This window comes from Amblyomma mixtum, chromosome 2 (genome assembly GCF_055824585.1).
Source record: "Amblyomma mixtum isolate Tamu chromosome 2, ASM5582458v1, whole genome shotgun sequence".
Taxonomy (NCBI): domain Eukaryota; kingdom Metazoa; phylum Arthropoda; class Arachnida; order Ixodida; family Ixodidae; genus Amblyomma; species Amblyomma mixtum.
In genome coordinates this window covers 132,505,688-132,525,528 of record NC_143013.1, presented here as the reverse complement: position 1 = coordinate 132,525,528, position 19,841 = coordinate 132,505,688, and the positions used below count along the sequence as shown (strand labels likewise).

At 49.3% G+C, this 19,841-nt stretch overlaps 1 protein-coding gene across 1 annotated transcript in view; it reads left to right on the top strand.

Moving 5' to 3' along the window:
- Positions 1-1,154: 1,154 nt before the first annotated feature.
- LOC149360938 (sodium/mannose cotransporter SLC5A10-like) overlaps positions 1,155-19,841 on the top strand; it is a 102,891-nt gene continuing 84,204 nt past the window's right edge. The window contains exon 1 of the mRNA XM_089572550.1: positions 1,155-1,309. Coding sequence (XP_089428676.1) covers positions 1,295-1,309 — 15 coding nt within the window. The 5' untranslated portion in view covers positions 1,155-1,294. The remainder of the gene's footprint in view (positions 1,310-19,841) is intronic.

Here is a 19,841-nt window from a genome sequence, read left to right as displayed (position 1 = left end):
TCAGATCATGAATAGCAGTTTACCAATATCCCTCAACAGAAAAGTGTCCAGCAGTTGCATCTTACGGGTACTCACTCACCTGCGGGGCAGAAACGTGGAGGCTAACGTAAAGTGTTCAGCTTTAGTTAAGGACAACTCAGCGAGCTACGGAAATAAAAATGAAAGGTGTAAGGAGTGTGTTGTTTGTCTTTCTGTGTCCTTGTCTCTTTGCGCCACGTTTTTACCTTTCAAAGGTGTAACGTTAAGAGACCGGAAGCGGGCAGAGTTGGTGTGGAAACAAACGCGGGTTAAAGACATACTAGTTGAAATCAAGAGGAAGAAATGGGCTTGGGCAGGGCATGTAATGCGAAGGCAAGATAACCGCTACGTCCTTAAGGGCGACGGAGTGGATTCCAAGAGAAGGGAAGCGTGGCAGAACGGCAGAAAGTTGGGCGAGCGGATAAGTTTAAGAAATTTGCATGGATACGGTGGCCGCAACTGGTGAAGCACAGGGTTAATTGGAAAGACATGGGAGAGGCCTTTGCCCTGCGGTGGGCGTAGTCAGGCTGGTGATGATGATGGCGATGAATGACCACTGGGTGATCGCAAGCAATTAGGATACTTAAAGTATCCCATGCTATACAGCCATAAGGGTTGGTTTGGCACGTGAAAATATACGAGTGGGGCATGAACGCGTGCCAGCATTAAGGCCAAATCATGGGCCCTTCAAGAGGAACCTACATCTTGTTAGCACAGTCCCAGAATATTTCCAAACTTAAGCAGTTAGCGAAACTTGTGATTTGCTAATCGTTTTGCTCGCGTTGTTCTGCGAATGAATACGCCTTTCAATACCAAATTCATGCATAGCTATGCACTTATGCACTTGTTTTGGTACGTGTAGGGTAGCAAACTGGGCACCACCTAGTTAACCTTCCTGCCTTTCCGTTTATCTTCCTCTCTCTCTCTCTCTTGACAATTGTCCGCTGTCTCGTATTTGTGATGCCCGCCGCGTGCACTCAGGGAAGCCAATTCGAAGTCTGCGCTTTTGGCCCCCCTGCATTTCCTCCGATTGCCGTGAGTAGGTGACACCGTCGGAAGGCGGAGGCCTTCCGCGTCTTACGCGGTTACACTCACGTGCCAGCGCGAGCAAAAACAGACCGAACGGGTTTGCCACGCGAGGAAGAGGGCTCGGCCGCCGACGGGCGAAAGTGGCCCTTCCAGGTTCTTCGCGGCGCGCACACACGCGAGCCGGGAGAGGAAAAAAGGAGCGTGCCTGACCTTGCTGCGCTCAGACGCCTCGTGAGTGCTGCCCCAGATGAATCTACATGTGGTAAGTTCGTCCCTCTCTCGATCGCGCGCGTCGTCCGCGGCACGTTGGCTGAAAACTGCCCCCTGTTTCGCTCCGTTCGTCGAGCTCTGGGAGAAGTGCCGTTCACGACGCCGGAAGGCACTGTCTCGCAATAGATGCGGCACAAGTTTGGCACCGAACGCTTATGAACGACGGAAAGAGCGCTTGTGGGTAAAGCAGTCGGTTGTATGTCTTGCGAAATCTGCGCTATGTCTGCTGCCCAGGATGGCCGTCTGCATCCGCGCCTTATTCGCTCACGCAACAAATATAACATCAGGACATCCTCTTACGACTACTATTCGTCCCGGGTCGTTCGACACGATCCTACCATTCTTTAAAAGTGAAGGAATACTCATGCCGCACTGAAACATACAAGAATTCTTTCTTCCCCCGTACTGTGCGGGAATGGAATGTCCTCAAAGCGAATATTGTAGAGGCTTCTACTGTGGAGTCATTTACGGCGTCGCTTAGGAATTCGTAACAATTTTGCAGCATTCAACAGTTCCTTTTTTTTCTTTCCCCAGTGTTCATTTTGACGCGAGGGGTCGTCTAATATTGTACAATGTTGTTTCTTTTCGTCGTTCATTTTTTCGGTATTGTGTGCTGAGTTGCGTGTACCTCAAGGAGGTTTTCTTTTTGTCAAGGTGTATTTTACACCCACTCCTGCTTAAGGCTTTGCAATAAAGCCAGCAGTCTTCTGTAAATAAATAAATAAATAATTCAGAGTTGCGATAAGTGGATCTCTTTATCTCAGTACCTGTGTCAATGTTCCCTACTGGAAGACGGGAAGTATGCCGCTCTTTAGCGGCATGCGCAAGGTTGAAGCATTATTATTTTTTATTTTTCTCATGGACTCATTATTTGTGCATCGGGAACTTCCCGCGCCGCCTTTCGCTTCAGCATTCGCGCCCCGCGCGAGATTGGCACTGACGAGCGTTGTCTCCTCTAGGCTGCGTTCAAGAACACTGCATGAGATGCCGCCAGATCTTTGCTCGTGTATCCTGGTTTATGCAACGTTTACGTCCGAGTGATGCAGCCTATCATTGGTTTTTGCACCGTATGCGATGTTGTGTACGTCCTTAGTTTGCTTGGCTGATATAAACACGTGTCCTGTAGCAGGCACAGTCGGTTATAATAGACGAGGGACCGAGACGAAGATACGCTTCTAGAGTTATACCGATATTTGAGCTAGTTCGTACAGAATCTTGGAAGTGAAAAACAGTGCCGAACACGACGATCTGCCCCACGGTGTGCGCGGAAGGTCACCGCTGCAAAAAAAAAAAAAAAAAATCAGTCTCTTTCCCAGCACCTTGCTGCAGCCTGCGTTGTGTCCAACAATAGAGATATATAGTGCTTCTGGCATTTAGGATGAACCTCGTTCTTGCACGCACTTCAAATTGCAATCATGCAAATCATGCAGTGCCATGCGCGAGATGCTGGATTGCGATCTCTTGCCTTCTCTCTCCGAGTTTCCACTGTCTGGCAACACGTGAAGGTGTAGAGGTGATAAGCGCAGTTATGGCAAGCGTCAGATGGCGTTAAGTTCGCATATATTATAGCGCATGAATTCGTCATGTTTTGAATCCTGAAAAATTAAGATGGATAAAGCAACGAGAGCAGCCGGTTGCTGTAAACTAGCGTGCACATCTGGAAGAAAAACTTTTGAGCTTGGAGTAACTGCGCGATTGCTTGTAGCATCGTAAGGATTACGGGTACAGCGTTCGAAACGTGCTCATACGTAGCTGGGACGACTACCACCATTGGCCGCAACAGCTTGTGTGACACCTTTCAGTGAGCAGAATGAACGTGTTGTTTGCCTCAGAAGCGAGGCCCACGAGGCTGCCTGCACAAAAGCCGACAGGTCTCAATGCCAGCGGGCGACTGCACAGTTGCGGGTTTTCGGCCCTCTCATTGCTTCACGCACTCTTGCAATGCCTGAACAGTGCCGAAAATGCTATCGTAAACGATGGATACCGCACATAGGGGCCGAAAGCCTTTGGCTATCGGCAGGAGAGTTTCATTAACAAACGGGTGCACGTGGCACTTAACCTTGCGACGCATGCCGCCGAAATGGAAAGAATTCGGCTCGAAGAAAGAGAGCGCTAAAAGCGCTTATCGATCTCATAGCTTTCTGACTGAGCCCCGGGACTGCCTGCTGACCGTCAGTTATATCGGGCAAGGCCGACGGGCGTGCAGGGCGGCGCGGAACGAACGCCAGGCATGCCCGCGGTGCTTGGTGCGAGAGAATGCGTGGTGCCGATGCCGCTCCTACAGTGCAGATGGACGACAGACACAAGGAGTGCACTCCTTAGTACAAAGGCTGCAATGTGGACCTGTGCACAGAGTAACTTAGGGGTGTGGCCCGATGTTTAGCTTAGGTTTGCCTCTCGCTTCCTGCTGGTAACGTCGGCCTGCTGAGAGTATCAATGCGCCACAAAGCTTCTAAAAGAATTCTTAAAACTCTGGTTCGTTCACGTACAAAGCGCGCATGCTTACTTGGTAAAAGCTGGTTGCTGATAAGGCTCGCCCTCCGTTGTGTCGCAAGCCCCGACTGCAGGCCTCGACGCAGTTTAGCCAGTGGCGTGACTGTGGTGGAATGACAGAAAGATAGGCGAGAGTCACGAGTGAGCAGTCCTTGAAGGCCCAGCTTGTGAATTGAAATTTCTTTGCTGATTCACAGGCAGGAGCTTTAGAGCCCATGTGCGACCTAATTTGCGTCGGAGATGATTTCTAGACCTAAATAATTTTGGTTTACTTCGCACAGTGCTTTTCTTTCCATGATGAGCGACTTACAGAGATTCTTCCGGGTCCACAAAAACACCTGGGAGCTGAAATGAGGAACGGGTATGAACCTTACAGCCAAAATTGCGAATGCTTCCTCATATCTGATACGCTAGTTAGGCTGCACGCAAACAGGCGCGCGTGAGAGAGAGAGAGAGAGAGCTCTTTAATGAAGAACACATTTTAGGCGGTGTGCATATTCGCTGGCATGCTGCTCTGCGTAAGGTAGGGAATAGGGGAGCAGACATGGAAAAACGATGGTGGAAAACAGTGTGGTCATTGAAGAGGGTTGCAACGCAATAGCTCAGTGTATGAGGGCTTCCTTGGATGAGACCAAAGTGAAGTTCTGTGCATGTACAGCGGGGTGATCAAGTGTTCGGCAATTTAGAGTTTGTCTAAAACACCAAGAGCCTCTAAATAGACAAATAAAAGTAACGTTGCATGTTGCTGCTGTCTGTAGCAGCCTAAAGGACCGAATACGGAGTCAACTGTGAGTGGTGCTTGTGTGACGGACTGCATGCATTGTTCGTAGTGCGCACGTTCTTTGGCTTACGCTGGACATTCAAGAAAATATGAAATACAGTCCCAATTCAGCCGCTGTTGTCACAATACGGACTGTCTGCTTGCTTGACACAGTATCGTAGACTGTTCGTAAACGCAATATTAAGAGGAAGGCGATGGTAAACTGTTTCTAGATGATGCGGAACCCCGAGTGGTAGTCTTGATTTGAGATTTGGGTCGATGCAATGGAGAAAAGGGCAATGGTGACTTGGCGAGTTCCAGAGGCGTTTCTTTTCATCCTGGGTACATCGTTTGGCGAGTTGGGACGCATCTGAATTTCTGAAGATATGGGCTTCCAGTTACGGTGCTCTAGACCTTTGCGGGCCGATTCGTCTGCTCTCTCGTTGTCCAGGATGCCGCAGTGATCTGGAATCCACTGAGAAATTGTACAGTAGCATTCAGCACTGTAGTCCAGGCCGTCGCCATTCTCCAAAAATGAATGTTGTATTCGTAAGCCATTTGTGATCCTAATTAGAAAGCAGACAGTGCATTCTGGCCTGTTTGGTTTGTCTTGAAATTTGTCTTCTTCTCGTCCTTAAGGTCAGCATGTGTTATGTTTTCCCTGTCCTTCTCGCCCGTACTTCACGAAGTTAGCTTGGAATGATCGCGTACCTTCGTATACACAAGCGTCAGATTTGTAAACAAAGGTGGCGCTGCGATCGACAGTGATGCGAGATGTAGGAAAAAACACAGCGTGCCAACACTGCGCCAAGGGGTGCTGCCTTCGAAACCAACTCGCGTAACGCGAGTACTGGAAAGCAAGTGCGTCGCTTCTGGTTAGAAAGAAGTTTGTTCATGCCCGGAGAGTAGTTTTGCACTTTTCAAACTGTTCGCCAGACGGAATCATGAGGCGGAGCCCTCCTTCAGCTTCCATCTCCGCTCCTAGTTTGCATAAAGAGCACAGCTACGGTGGGTGAGATGCACATGGAAACTAATCGTCTGCAGTCGCAGCTTATGGGCCGACACAGATACCCGATGGCTAAGTGAAAGAAGACGATGTGATGCATGGCGCGGAGCAGCTTTTTCTCATGACGAATCTTGGGCTACGGTTCCGGTTTTCTCCGAGTACCTAACTACGGAAAACTTGGGACAACACTGGCAAAGTGTCGAACCGGAACCGCAACCTAACCTTATCCGAAAACCAGAACCGAGCCTGTATTTTCGCCCAGAATAGAAACTGATTCGGCCCCGTACTTTTTTCGCCGTCTAAGACGGTATACGCGGCCGGGCGCCCTACCCCGGCCGATCGCGCAGTGTGCCGCGCACGATTTTCTTGTAGAGAGGTCGCTGCGTGCGCACGGCTATGTATGCACAGTTAATTTTGCGCTCTGTAAATGATTGTTCACAGTGGCCGCTTGCGCCCAATTATTTGTAGACAGAGGCTGGACATTTGCACGTGAGCGGAGCGAACTCGATTACTTTTTGTATTCTGCAAACAGTGTACGAAGAAATGTAGCTCAGTAAGGCATGTTGACGGGCTAGTTGGTTTTGCGTCTTGAAACTTGGAAAAAAAGACCACCTAGGCGCAAATAATTTCACAAGCACAAAAAGAGACGAGGAGACAGGCGCCTGTCCGTTGTCTCCTCGTCTCTTTTGGTCCTTGTTAAATTATTATCGCCGAAGTGGTTTTTTGTGTTTTTATTTTTCGAAGTTTCAAGTGTGCAAAGAAAGGACCGGGGAGCTCCCCTGTCCTCTCTTGCTTTCGCTCCCCTCTGTACTTCTGCTTTGTCTCCTGTCCATTTCCCTTTCATGCCCGCTAACTGCAGCACCGGTGCTTAAGATATGAGATAGCAATTGCCGCGGCCGGCAACATTCTTTTCCTTCACTTTTATCTTTTTTCTCTTTTCTTTAAAATAAGCCACTCCCACCATTACCATTAAACCACAAACACACGCACGCACGCACGCACGCACGCGCGCACACGCACAAACACACACACACACACACACACACGCGCGCGCACACACACACACACACACACACACACACGCACGCACGCACGCACGCACGCACGCACGCACACACACACACACACACACGCGCACGCACGCACACGCACACACACACACACACACACACACACGCGCACACACACGGAGGACCGATCTTCTTCGAGAGTGATTTGCCTTCGCTGATGTTTCCCCTTTTATAGGGGTTGGAAAGAGAACAGGTGAGCAAAAAACAGACAGATTGCACAGAATTAAGTAAATAGAAGTGAAAAAAATATCGATGTCAAAATAAAAAAATAAGCATCGATAGGAAAAAGGGGAGTGGGATCGCACGAAAAAATGAAGACTGCCCAGAACATGTACGGAGTAGGAAAATAGAATATCCAGATGCGTCCTCTCCTTTTGTTAAGCACCATATTCTTGCTTATTAACAATCGTGTCGAGCAGAGCTGAGATGGTCGACAGGGTGCGTGGCTGTGCAGCAACCTTCGTGGAAGAATGCGGGAACTTGTGGCTCCTCCTGGCCTAGAGGGCGGGGGGGAAATGAATCGTGACCCATCAATGAAGGGAGCAGAAAAATGAAAGAAAAAAAACTAAAGTTCTGTTTTTTTCTTCGCATTCGGCAATAATGCACCCGCCGCTGGTTTTGCCGCGGACGCGGGACTTTAACGACTACGTTAATGTTGTTTTTTAAAATATCCTGCAAGCGATCAGCATTTTCTTAAAAATCTTCGATTGCGAGCAAATTAGTTCGACTCTTATGGCCATCAGATTCACACGATGCCATTAAAAACCAGAATCAACTAATCATTAATACGTATTTGAGGAATCTCAGCCAACATCAGATCGCTGTAGTCTCATACTAATGTTCACAAAGAACCTATCGAACATGTACAAAATCCTAAAAAACAACTCATTCTCATAGAACAGAGCGACCGGCTTTCCAAAATTTCCCCAGGTAAAATATAGGAGGCCAAAAAATTTACAAAACCATGTTTTCCATTCCACAGTCAATAAACCCAGAGCTGTTGGTTGCTCACCATGCCGAAAAAAAAGCCAAATCTGCAAACACATGCAATCCACAGCACTGGCTCAAAGCACCCATTCCAATTTCAAATATTCTATCCAGGAAGATTTAAATTGCGATCCCAGCAACATTGTTTACATGCTGGACTGTGACTACTCTCGAATGCAATAGATAGGCCAGATAGACAATTCCTTCTGATTCAGGTTTAATAACGACCGCACACATACTCAATCCCTCCCCAACCTCCCTCTTTCGATACACCTCCGCGAGAAAGATCACGAGTTTGATAAACTTAAAGTAAAAATGCTACAGAGTTTTGGTTTGGTTTTTATGGGGTTTAACGTCCCAAAGCGACTCTGGCTATGAGAGACGCCGTAGTGAAGGGCTTCGGAAATTTCGACCACCTGGGGTTCTTTAACGTGCACTGACATCGCACAGTGCACGGGCCTCTAGAATTTCTCCTCCAAAGAAATTATAGCCGCCGCGGCCGGGATCGTACCCGCGTCTTTTGGGTCAGCAGCCGAGCACCATAACCACTGAGCCACCGCGGCGGCAAAAATGCTACAGAGTGACTTCAAAAAAGACTCGTGAGAGCTAAAAACGAGAATAATATTTTATTTTTATATTTAACGCTGTCCAATAAGGCATTAACTAAAGCCACGGCGCCCTCACCATTCTTCCGAGGTCAGAGGCCTGCGAAAATACAAAAAGCATCCCAGATTGCGTCGTCCGAGGTCATGCCTGTTTTTGCACGCCACATTTTGGGGATAATTCACCCCCAGTTTTTCTCGCGAAGGCCACATATGACTTTTTTTCTCATTTATACTTTGTGACTACTGTATAAGCTTTTGTTTTTACCACTGGTAACATTCCTTCGGGTGCCTCACCTTCGTCCCCGCCCCCCCCCCCCCCCCCTTCCGTCCCTCCGCCTTTTTGTTTCTCTTTCATAGTCCAGCCTTAGTGGCTAAACCAGCGGCGGGTGCACTGTTGCCGAATGCGAAAAAAAAACACTACTTTAGGCTTTTTTTCTTTTTTTTCTGTTACCTCTCTTGTGTCTAGGTTCTTTTCCTCCCTGTCCTCGCGGCCTGGAGCCAGAAGTTCCCGCATTCTTCCACAAAGGTTGCTGCACAGCCACCCACTCTAACGACCATCTCAGCTCGACACGCCTGTCAATAAGCAAGCATGCCGTGCTTAACAATGAAGAGGTCGCATCTGGATATTGTATTTTCCTACACCTTACATGTTCTGCGCACTCGCCATTTTGTCGTTCAGGTCTTACTCCCCTTTTTTCCTACCCATGCTGATTTCTTTATTTTTACTTGTATAGATTTTTACTTCTATCCACTTATTTCTGCACTAACTATCCGCTTCTCACTTACCTGTTCTGTGTTAAATCCGTATAAATGAGGAAACACCAGCAAAGACAAATCCCTGCTGAAAACGATGGGTCTTCCAAACGAGACCTCGAGTGAAATAAATATGTTTCCTTTAACAAAGCGTAGAAGCACTTCATGCTCTCGCAATTACACACACGCACACGCACGCGCACACATACACACACACGCACACGCACGCGCACGCGCACGCGCACGCACGCACGCACGCACGCAAGCGCACACACACGCACGCACGCACACAGATGCACGCACGCACGCGCGCGCGCGCGCGCGCACACACACACACACACAGGCGCGCGCACACACACACACACACACACATACACGCACGCACGCGCACGCACACGCACACACACGCACACACACACACACACGCACGCACACTTTTAGAGCGCAGCTCTTAGGCGCCCGTTTCTGTTTCGCGGCGTCGCCGTCGTCGTTGTCCGTTGTAACCGGCAGTGGAAAGCAATGGAGCGCGAGCTTCGAAAGGCGAAAGTAAAAGCCCAACCTCCTCCCCTCCTTAGCAACCGGCGCGCTGGTGGGGGCGCGGCTGTGCGTAGCAACCATGACGTCACACAGTAGCGGTAGAACCAGCCACCAGCGCGCGCTCGTGGGCGGTGGCAGCTGCACCTCCGCTCTTTCGCCAGACGTCTCGTTGCAGTCGGGTGAGTGAGACGCACGGCTCCGAAGCGGCCCAGAGATTCTGCGCCAGGCGGTTCGGGGAAGCGGCAATGGATTGACCACATGGCTTTCGCGAAGCGCACTTGAGAATTTCCAGTGTCTTCGGTATTTTTTTGAGGAATGGAAATGCGCAGTATCTGTCTCGCACATCTCGGTGGACACCTGAACCAGAGGGAAGGCGCTTAACTGCTCTCTTGGAACAGTGGACACCTCAATCGTGATTTAAGCTACGTGGCGGTAGTGACAGATGTGCGCTGCATGCTTTGGCATAGAGAACGTTGTGCCAGAAATGTTACCAGCTTTCTACCACCAGGCTTTCTTTACTTCCTCTTTCGTTACTGGTGGGAGATCCCATTGGTGTGCTCTAACGGCCTCTCTCAGTAACATTCTAATTGCAATCGCTACTATATAGATTTGTGTAGAACTCTTCGGCTACTATAAATATCTTATCCATATTGCTAATGACATTGCCCTTTTTGTCTCATATCGCATACATGTGGTTTTTACCTATGCCCAGTTTTCTCTTCACTGCTTTTAGGCTACCTCCGCTCTTTACAGCATGCTCGATTTTCTCCATGTTAAACTTTCTGATGTCGGCTACCTTGCGCTCTACATCTCTACTAGTTCTATTCTGTCTGTGAAGTTAGACGCCTTCATGTTTTGGTGTTTCTTAATCAGATCTTCAGCATCCTGAGATAGCTTTTCGGTATCCTGTCGAACCATCCTACCGCCTACTTCTACAGCGCACTCCGTAATGATAGCTGTGAGATGATCGTTCATTGTTTCAACATTATGGTTGTTACGTAGTATGAAGTCTATTTCATTTTTATTTCATCATTGGGGCTTTTCCACGTCCACTTCCCGTTGGCTCGTTTGCGGAAAAGGTATTCATGATCCGTGATTTATTTCTATCTGCGAACTCTACTAATAACTCTCCCCTGCTATTCCTAGAACCTATGCCATAGTCACCTACCGACTTCGCATTGAAGTCGCCCATCAGTACAGTGTACTGTGCTTTTACTTTGGTCATTGCCGATTCCACGTCTTCATAGAAGCTTTCAACGATCTGGTCAACACGGCTTGCTGTAGGCGCGTACGCCTGCGCCATCTTCAGCTTGTACCTCTTATAAGGCTAATAACGATAGCTGCCACCCTCTCATTAATATTATAAAAATCCTCTATGTTGCCAGATATATCCTGATTGGTGAAGAATCCCACACCTTCTTCTCGTCTATCTTCTAATCCCCTATAGCACAGTACGTGCCCCCCCCCCCCCCCCCCCGCCCCGTTTAGTACTGTATACGCCTCATTTGCCCTCCTAACCTCATTAAGCCCTATGATATCCCATTTAATACCCGCTAACTCCTCCAACAGCACTGCTAAGCTAGCCTCACTGGATAAGGTTCTTGCGTTAAACGTTGCTAGGCTCAGTTTCCAAAGGCAGCTTTTCCGGAGCCAGTAATTCTAAGCACCCTCCGCTGCGTCACAGGTCTGACCGCCGCCTTGGTCACTGCAGCCACTGGGGACTGAGGGACGAGGGTTAATTGGGTTGTTCATGGAAGGTTGCGGTTAAGTACTAGACCAGGGTGGCCAAATCCTGCTTCGGTTCTATTCACCGAAATCAGGCCGCACCCCAGGCCTGTTAAATAGAATTCAGCGCAAAAAAAACGGACAAGGGACGAAGTAAGGGACACAGAGACGTTCACGAGCGCTAACTGCCAACTGTTTATTCATGCCGAAGTAGAGGGGATATATAGGAAGGAAATGGCGAGCATGCGCGTAGAGAGGTACAGAAAATGCACATACGTCAAGCAAACAAGTTAATCAAAAAACGAATCTAAAAAAGCTTATTCAGCTGAGTATATGTATACAGACGTGTGACTGACACAACGTTCGGACAACTTTTTGATATAATAAGGATTGATAGGAGAAGGATATAATAAGGATATAAGGATAAGGATATAATATCCTTACTTTGTCCCTTGTCCGTTTTTTTGCACTGAATTCTATTTAACACGCTTCACCAACTTACGCGGCAGCTTGCTCTCCTGAACCCCAGGCCTGGTTGTACTGTTCCATCGACACACGGAGTGTCCTCTTTTTTCTAAAAAAACAAAAACCACGGTGCACGTGGAGAATTGCGATCTCCAGGGCCTGGGCCTTGCTAGGGCTAAGCCTCAGCGCGAGGCCGAGAGACCCAGCGTCGCGAAAAACGCGACCAAAAAAGCCAGCGCCACAGAAAAGTAAGCCGGGGAGGGCCGCGAACGCGCGCGGAATGGAGATGGAAGGGCACACCTGAGTCTCCCAGCACCGCAGGCCGGACATACCGAGTCGGGGAGGCGCCGCGGCCGACCACAACTGGGTAGACCGCTGGAACACGGCGGCCAGGCAGATGTCGAGCCGCAACACGTGGCGGCTCTTCCGAGCCCTCATCAACCCAACACATACCCGCACAGAAACGCAGAAGCAACTACACAAAGCCATGCACTCATTCCAAGGAAATACAACGCAGTTGGCACAGGCGCTCCGGGATCGCTACCTGTGCACAACTCAGGACGCCCGCAGATCGGCCTACTCCTACGCTCGCAGAGAAAACTCGGAGTTGGATAAGCCTTTCCAGCTTCACGATCTGCGGGCAGGTCTGGCCAAAATGAAGAGGGGCACCACGCCGGGCCGGGACAAGGTCACCGTCAAACTTTTGGCGAACCTTCCTGATTCAGGAGGAGGATGCCCTCGAGGTCATCCTCCGCAAAATCATGAAACGAGCGCTGGACCTCCCGGTCTCTACCTCTACCAGCCGCCTTTTGGCACTGGGGATGGTTAACACTTTTAGGGAGCTTCGGGAGGCCCACCTCAACAACCAATACACTCGTCTCACAAAGACAGGGTCGGGTCGCCGCCTTTTAGCCCGACTTCACATCCAGCACACTCAATTCATAGAGGAGAGATGCCGCCTTCCCGTACACTGGAGACGCGCCCTCCACGTGCGGCCTCTCCCCACCAATATGTCCAAAGAGGATCATAATGGCAGGCGCCTGGCGCGGGCGGAAGCCTTGGACCGCCATTTTCGGAGCAAACCAGGAGTCTTCTACGTGGACGCGTCCGGCCCGGACCCCAGGGGATGGTACACAGCCGTGGTTGTCCACGAGGGTAAAACAGTAGACGCCCTTACTTTCAAGGCCGAGTCAGCAATTCACGCAGAAGAGGTTGCCATCGCTTTGGCAGCCTCTCACACCTCCTCCAAATACATAATCACCGACTCGCGAGGGGCTTGCCGTAACGTCACGCAAGGGTGGGTTACTCCTCTAGCTTATCGCATTTACCAAAATTGTAGCCGAGACTCGGATCCCGCGAACCGATCTCTCGTTTGGGCTCCAGGTCACCAAGGCGTCCACGGAAATGAGGCAGCCGACGCCGCCGCCCGCGCGCTCTCTCTCCGGGCATTTCCCACGGGACCCGACGCCGACCAGGACACTGATTTCAATCCGATTTATACTTTTAAAGAAATATGCGAGTATTACAAATCCACGCACCAAACTCTTCCCACCCCGTGCAAAGGGCTGGGGAAGGTCAACGAGCGGGTACTCCTGCGCCTGCTCACCAACACGATGTTGTGCCCGGCAACTCTGAAACATTTCGATCCTCAATTCGACGGGCGGTGCTCACACTGTGGGGAGGTGTCTGACACTTACCACATGGTGTGGGCCTGCCAGCAGAACCCATCCCTACCCCCTATCCCAAACCCCAACCGAGAGGACTGGGAGGCGACCCTGTCCGGTTGCTGCACCCTCGAGGCCCAAAGGGCCTTAACGCAGCGCGCCCGGGCTGCGGCAAACGCCAATGGGGTACCTGACTAGGTATCCCACCTAGTGGTTGTAAGGGCGTGACCCTTCAAGTCACGACCCCCAACACCTCTCCCTATGATTTAATAAATGTTTTCACCACCACCACCACCACAGCAGGGCAGTGAATCGACAAAACTATCGAACTTGGATTTTGCCGGTTTGGTGCCTCAAATATGTGGACAGACTTTGCAAGGGGTAATCCAAATAGGTGGCAACCACCCCAGGTACCGTTCTTCTTTGTTTTCTCATTGACAAGCAGCTCTCTCTAGTTCCTGGCCTTGCGTACGCCACTCGTGGTGGTTTCCTGAATATTAGTGACAACCTATTACTGTGTCTGATTAAATTAAAATGACGGCTTAGTATGTTGTTTACCCTGCAAGCCGTTGCGGAGTAGGTAAGGATTAGGTTTGTTTTGCTGTCTTTTTTCACCTTGTTCTCTGCCAAGATGGACTAGCGGTCTAGGTTGCGAGCGCGTTCAATCGCGTCGTGGACTATTTCCCCCGGGTATTTATCCTTGAGGGACGCCATTTTGTATTTTCATTTTACTGGACATATGGCTGTTTTTCATTACATGCTGGGATCTACCTGTCGGATAAGTTTCAAGAACTTTTAGCGCAGTGCACCGACCCACAGGTCTCTATCATTTTTCATCAATATATCATACTGCAGAGTGCCAAACGCGTTCCTAAAATCACTAAATAGACCAAGCGTTAGGAGTTTGTTTTAGACGTTTTCGTTTTCAATGATTTTATCTTAAATATACAGAAGTGCTTGTTCAGATTTTTTTTGCTTAGAATCCGCACTGAGCGTCTGCTATTTTTTATGTTTGTGAAAAGCCTGCATGTCTGTCATTAATAACACGCTAAAACATTTTATAGAATATAGAATATTCTATAAAATACTTTAAATATAAATATGTTATGAATTATATAAATATGAATATTCCATAAATTATATACGGAAATTAGCCTCTAGTTATTGATATCTGCGGCGTCAACACCCTTATACAAGGGGACAACGTTTGCTACCTTAAGCTCTTCCGGAAGATCTTCGGAAATCTCAGGTTCTGGCAGACTTGATGCCATAAGAAACATAAGAGGGTTCTCACACAGCTTCCACCCTCGTAGTTCGATGACGTTTCACGTCACACCAGCGGTAACTCAGGACGTACAACGTCCGCTGCTTATGAACTTGGGTGGCGCTGATGAAAACTCTCAAGGTTAGGTCACTTGTAAACATTAATACCCCCGAAACTAGATCTGACAGCTGTCGCCGTAGCTGAGTTGGTAGAGCACCGGATGCGTAATTTGGAGGTTGCGGGTTCGGTTCCCAATGGCGGCATGTGGTTGTTTTAGAGCGCAGCTCTTTGGCGTCCGTTCCTGGGTTTCGCGTCGTCGTCGTCGTCGGCGTTGTCGTCGGCCTCGTAACCAGCTCCGCCCCCCTTTCATCCCCCCAGCGCTATCGGCGTCAGCGGCATCAGTCAGTCGCTGCTATCTCTTCCCTCCTCCCTTTATCGTGTTCTCCGCTTGCTGCGCGCGCTTCTGCCCCCATCGTTTGCCGCTGGGTGTACACGCCGCCCCCCTCCCCCCTCTTCCTGCGAGTCTCCGGTTGTTAAAGCGCCGGCTCGAACTTAATTCCTTTCTTCGCTCCTCCTCCAATGCAACCCCTGTGCGGTGGCAATCAGAGAGCCAGATTGGTGGCGGCGGATCTGTATATGTGCACCGCCCGAGCCGAAATTGCGAATACGTGTGAAAAATAAAAAAACAAATTCTGTGATAGCGCATACATGTGTTGCTCGATTTCTTTGCCTCAATCTATCGAAAAGGTGAAACAGCTTATTTGATGCGCTCAAATTTCGCATTAGGAAGTAACGTAATCGTCGGTAATTTTTTCTCTTGCTTTTCTAATCAATTATCCTTAAGCGATAACATATTCAGTAATATTCTCCATTGAGCAACACCATAAAATAAATCAATCTATAAAAATCCCTTGTGTTTCTTGGTTTCTGTGGCTGTTGGCTTCTCTCATATTTATAACGAACCCCTCATTCCCTTTCCCTTGTCTGCGTAATTGCTTAACGAGGGACTCGGTTCTGCCAGCCTTGATGCCATAAGAAGCATAAGAGGGTTCTCACACAGCTTCCACCCTCGTCGTTCGATGACGTTCCACATTACACCAGCGGTAACTCAGGACGTACAACGTCCGCTGCTTATGAACTTGGGTGGCGCTTATGAAAACTGTCAAGGTTACGTCACTTGTAAACATTAATACCCCCGAAACTAGATCTGACAGCCGTCGCCGTAGCTGAGTTGGTAGAGCACCGGACGCGTAATTTGGAGGTTGCGGGTTCGGTTCCCAATGGCGGCATGTGGTTGTTTTTCTCTTGCTTTTCTAATCAATTATCCTTAAGCGATAACATATTCAGTAATATTCTCCATTGAGCAACACCACAAAATAAATCAATCTAAAAAAATCCCTTGTGTTTCTTGGTTTCTGTGGCTGTTGGCTTCTCTCATATTTATAACGAGCCCCTCATTCCCTTTCCCAGGTCTGCTTAATTGCTTAACGAGGGCCTCGGTTCTGTCAGCCTTGATGACATAGGAAGCATAAGAGGGTTCTCACACAGCTTCCACCCTTGTCGTTCGATGACGTTCCACATTACACCAGCGGCAACTCCGGACGTACTACGTCAACCGCTTATGAACGTGGGTGGCGCTAATGAACACTCTCAAGGTTATGTCACTTGTAAACATAAATGCGCCCGAAAACAGATCACACACAGACACGCACATACACACGCATATATTATATGTATATATATTATGATATATCTCTATATAACATGAGTCGGTTTGGGATGTTAAACGCTTGTAAAGAATCAACCATTTTCTGTCACAAAAGGAGTGATAGGACGTGCTCCAGACTGAGACACAGTTTGGTGTACCTAATTTTCCTACAACTTGAAGACCAGCGTGTCTTTCCATTAAAAACTAAGCAGTTGTGTCATTAGGTACTTGAAATATGGGTGGGTGCTGTACGCCCTCGATAGTAGTAGTAAAATTAAGCATCCGTGTCAACATGGTTTTTCAACGTTGATTTTAAATTAGGAAACACAAGGTGCATGAAGTTGAAGGCGAAAGCGGGATGAATAGCTGGAAAATAAACGGACGCGAGTGGGGGTCATAGCGGGTCGACGACCTCCATGTACACAACGCGCAACGCATTGCGATTTGCTACACTATTTCTCCTTTGCGCGAACAAAACGTGCGCTGATGACGAAATAAAGGCGTTAAGACGAGAGTGGTTGCCCTCCGCAAGAGCGCCAAGGTCGGCGCTGATGTCGGCGAGCGGGCCTCCGCTTCGCGCGGCAGTCATTAGGGGACCTTGCCTCTGACCTTGGCCGAAGACGCGTTGTTCGCTGCGCTGTCCTGCGCGCCTTTCTCTCTGCTGTTGTCCGAGTGTTTTGATGCAACGGGGAGGTGCCACAACAGATATGAGAGCTGCACATTTCCAGGCTACTCAGAAGAGAAGCAAAAAAACGACTGCTGACTTTTTTTGCGCCGATTTTGTTGGCAGTGCTAGGCTCTCTGTCTGCGCTGGAATTGCATGTAACAGCCTTTTTTTTTATTTGACACCTCAAAGGCCCCTGGTATGGGGCATTGCATGACGGGTGGGAATGGCCGTTAACTATGGCCGTGATAGCGTTCTTAAAATCGATGGCGTAGATGTGATGCACAGCGTCGTGTGGTAGATCGTTCCAGTCCCGGGATGACGTGACGAAAAAAGATCGAGAGTGAGCGGTAGTTCTTGCGGTGGGGGTGTAGAGGGCCTTATGGTGGTTAATACGGCTTGAGAGGCGATAAGCAGGCGATATGACCGATTCTCCTAAAGATGAATGAGAAAACATATGAAAGAGGCACAATCGAGAAATTCTTCGTCGCGTTTCAAGGGTGGGTAAGTTAGCTCTAGTGTGGTACGAATAATCGAAACAAATGTCGAGAACAGATATGCGCCCAGGTACTGCTTAGGCAGTTTTCCCCTATACGAAATGAAATTTCAGTCCTCAGGAATAACGCACAAATGATAAGGAATATCAGGTCGCTAAGAAATCAATCAGAGTTCTTGCGAGATTGTTCTTTGCCGAACAACCACCCACAAGTGATGTAGTATGTCAGGGAAACGCAATGAGTGCCTCCTTTCTCAAGATAAAAATATAAAGAGTTGAGAGGACGCGTGGCAATGCAATGCAATGCAATACAGATAATACAGAGAGTGCTAAATGATGTACGATCCACAAAATTTCCCAAACTGATCCGGCATGAAGAACACAAGGTTGCAATCTTTTTTTTTGTTACAGTGGGAGGGGCTAGTGTCCTAAACTCTTAGAAAAAAGGTAGTAGCACTTACTAACTTTTGGGGTAGTAACTGGTTGTCGCATATGTTACTACCCTGTTTGTAACTGCAGTTAGTAACAGTTAATAACCCATTGAGTTAGTAACGGCTGCTACCCGCAGTTATAGTAACGGGAAGGTATAAGTATTTACTTAAAAAATGAATATAAATTCGCTTATCTCGCTAGATTTCATCATACGGTGCACTGGCGTGGCTTGTCAAATTTATGCGTACTCGAAAAATGAAAAACCTCTTGTAATAAAACAGCGCAAAGACACAGGACGAGAACGGAATATCCCTTCTCGTCCTGTGTCCTTGCGCTGTTTTATTACAAGATGCTTAACCAACTCGCCCAAACTGCCATTTTACTACACGAAAAACCTTCATAGTCAGTTTGACTAATTTCGGACTCCAGACAGAGCTACTAGAGCGTGCTGGCCGTAAATCACACAGCTAAGTTTAAGCTTATCGCGCATTACATGTAGAAAGTATGCGAGGTGATGGCATCAACAACCTTACCGTGCGCACACAATGGTTGAGAATGCAGGAAAAGCACACATAAGAGAAGTTTATTTGGACTCTCTATCAAAAAGGGACATCCGTGCCTCTACAAAAACAAAGATACATTGCGGCAACTGATGTCGCCCTATGCACACACACTCACAGGGAACGTAAGTGTCCAGAAACAAGAAGTGTCCAAGAAAGTTCTAGTGGGTCCATACACAGGGAAAGCACGCCGGGCTGAAAACCGCGCACAAAAACCCGCGCACAAACAACGCGCACGAAGAACGCGCATCACACACGCGCACCACACACGCGCGCCACACTTAATATGGCAGGGGCCGCACCGTAACACGGCCCCTGCCTACGACGATGAAGCGGGTAGACCAGCGCCAAAGGAACTGGTGCTCCTCCAGCGACACGAGGTCCACGCACGCCTGGGCGAACATGCGCGCACGCACCCGCCGCAACATGGGGTACATGGCCCTCTGCGGCCGTCCTTGTTGAGCCGCTGCACCTCTCTGGCGCCACAGTAGAACGCCCCGACACAAAGAAGCATACGCACAAAAGGGTCGCGGAACCTTGAATTGGGGCCAAGGGTCGCCCCGAACATTCGCGACATAAGGACCCAAAATGTCCTAGCTACCGAACACTCAAAGATCGCGTGTGGCAAGGTCTCTACAAGCCAGCACTGTGGACATCAGGAGGAGGGGACCGCGACCCAAGCCACCAGGCGATCTGCCGTAGGCAGGGCCCGCCAGCCCCCCAGCCAGCCGAAGTCTCACACGTCTGCGGGAAGAGATGAAGACGTCAGGTCCCGCCATCGCACCTCTCTGCTTATCGCCAATTTCTCCTGTGGGGCTTCTTTGGTGGCCAGGAGTTCGCATATCCGAGAGGCGGGAGTTGAAAATAACTCTACCTCTGCAGTGCTACGGTGAGGGACCTGAACGTCTGGCAGGTTCTCTGGTAAAACCGAGGCGGCTGCAAGGCTTTCCGGCCAACACTCTGCTCAGAGAAAAAAAGGTAGCGCGACATGCCGAGTAGGTAAGCCCCTACCCGGGTAGCCGGCCTGGTTAGCCAGGTCATTGGTGGCCCGCATATGGTGGGCAAGTGGGGAAGGCTGAATCCCCCCATGTTAGTGGGAAGCCGGAGGAGCGCGCGCGCTACAGACTCCGTCTTTCCTGCCCAGAAGAACGAGCCACATAAAGTGGCGAAACGGTGAGTGAAGGTGCGGGGTGGGTGGGTGACGCGAGCGACATAGTACAGTGGGGCGCACACCGACGAGCGGATGATAAATGCGCGTTCCGCGACGGAGAGGCGGAATGGCGCCGCCAATGTCAACTGTTTCTCGGCGGTCTCTCTAAGGCGAGTCCACGACTC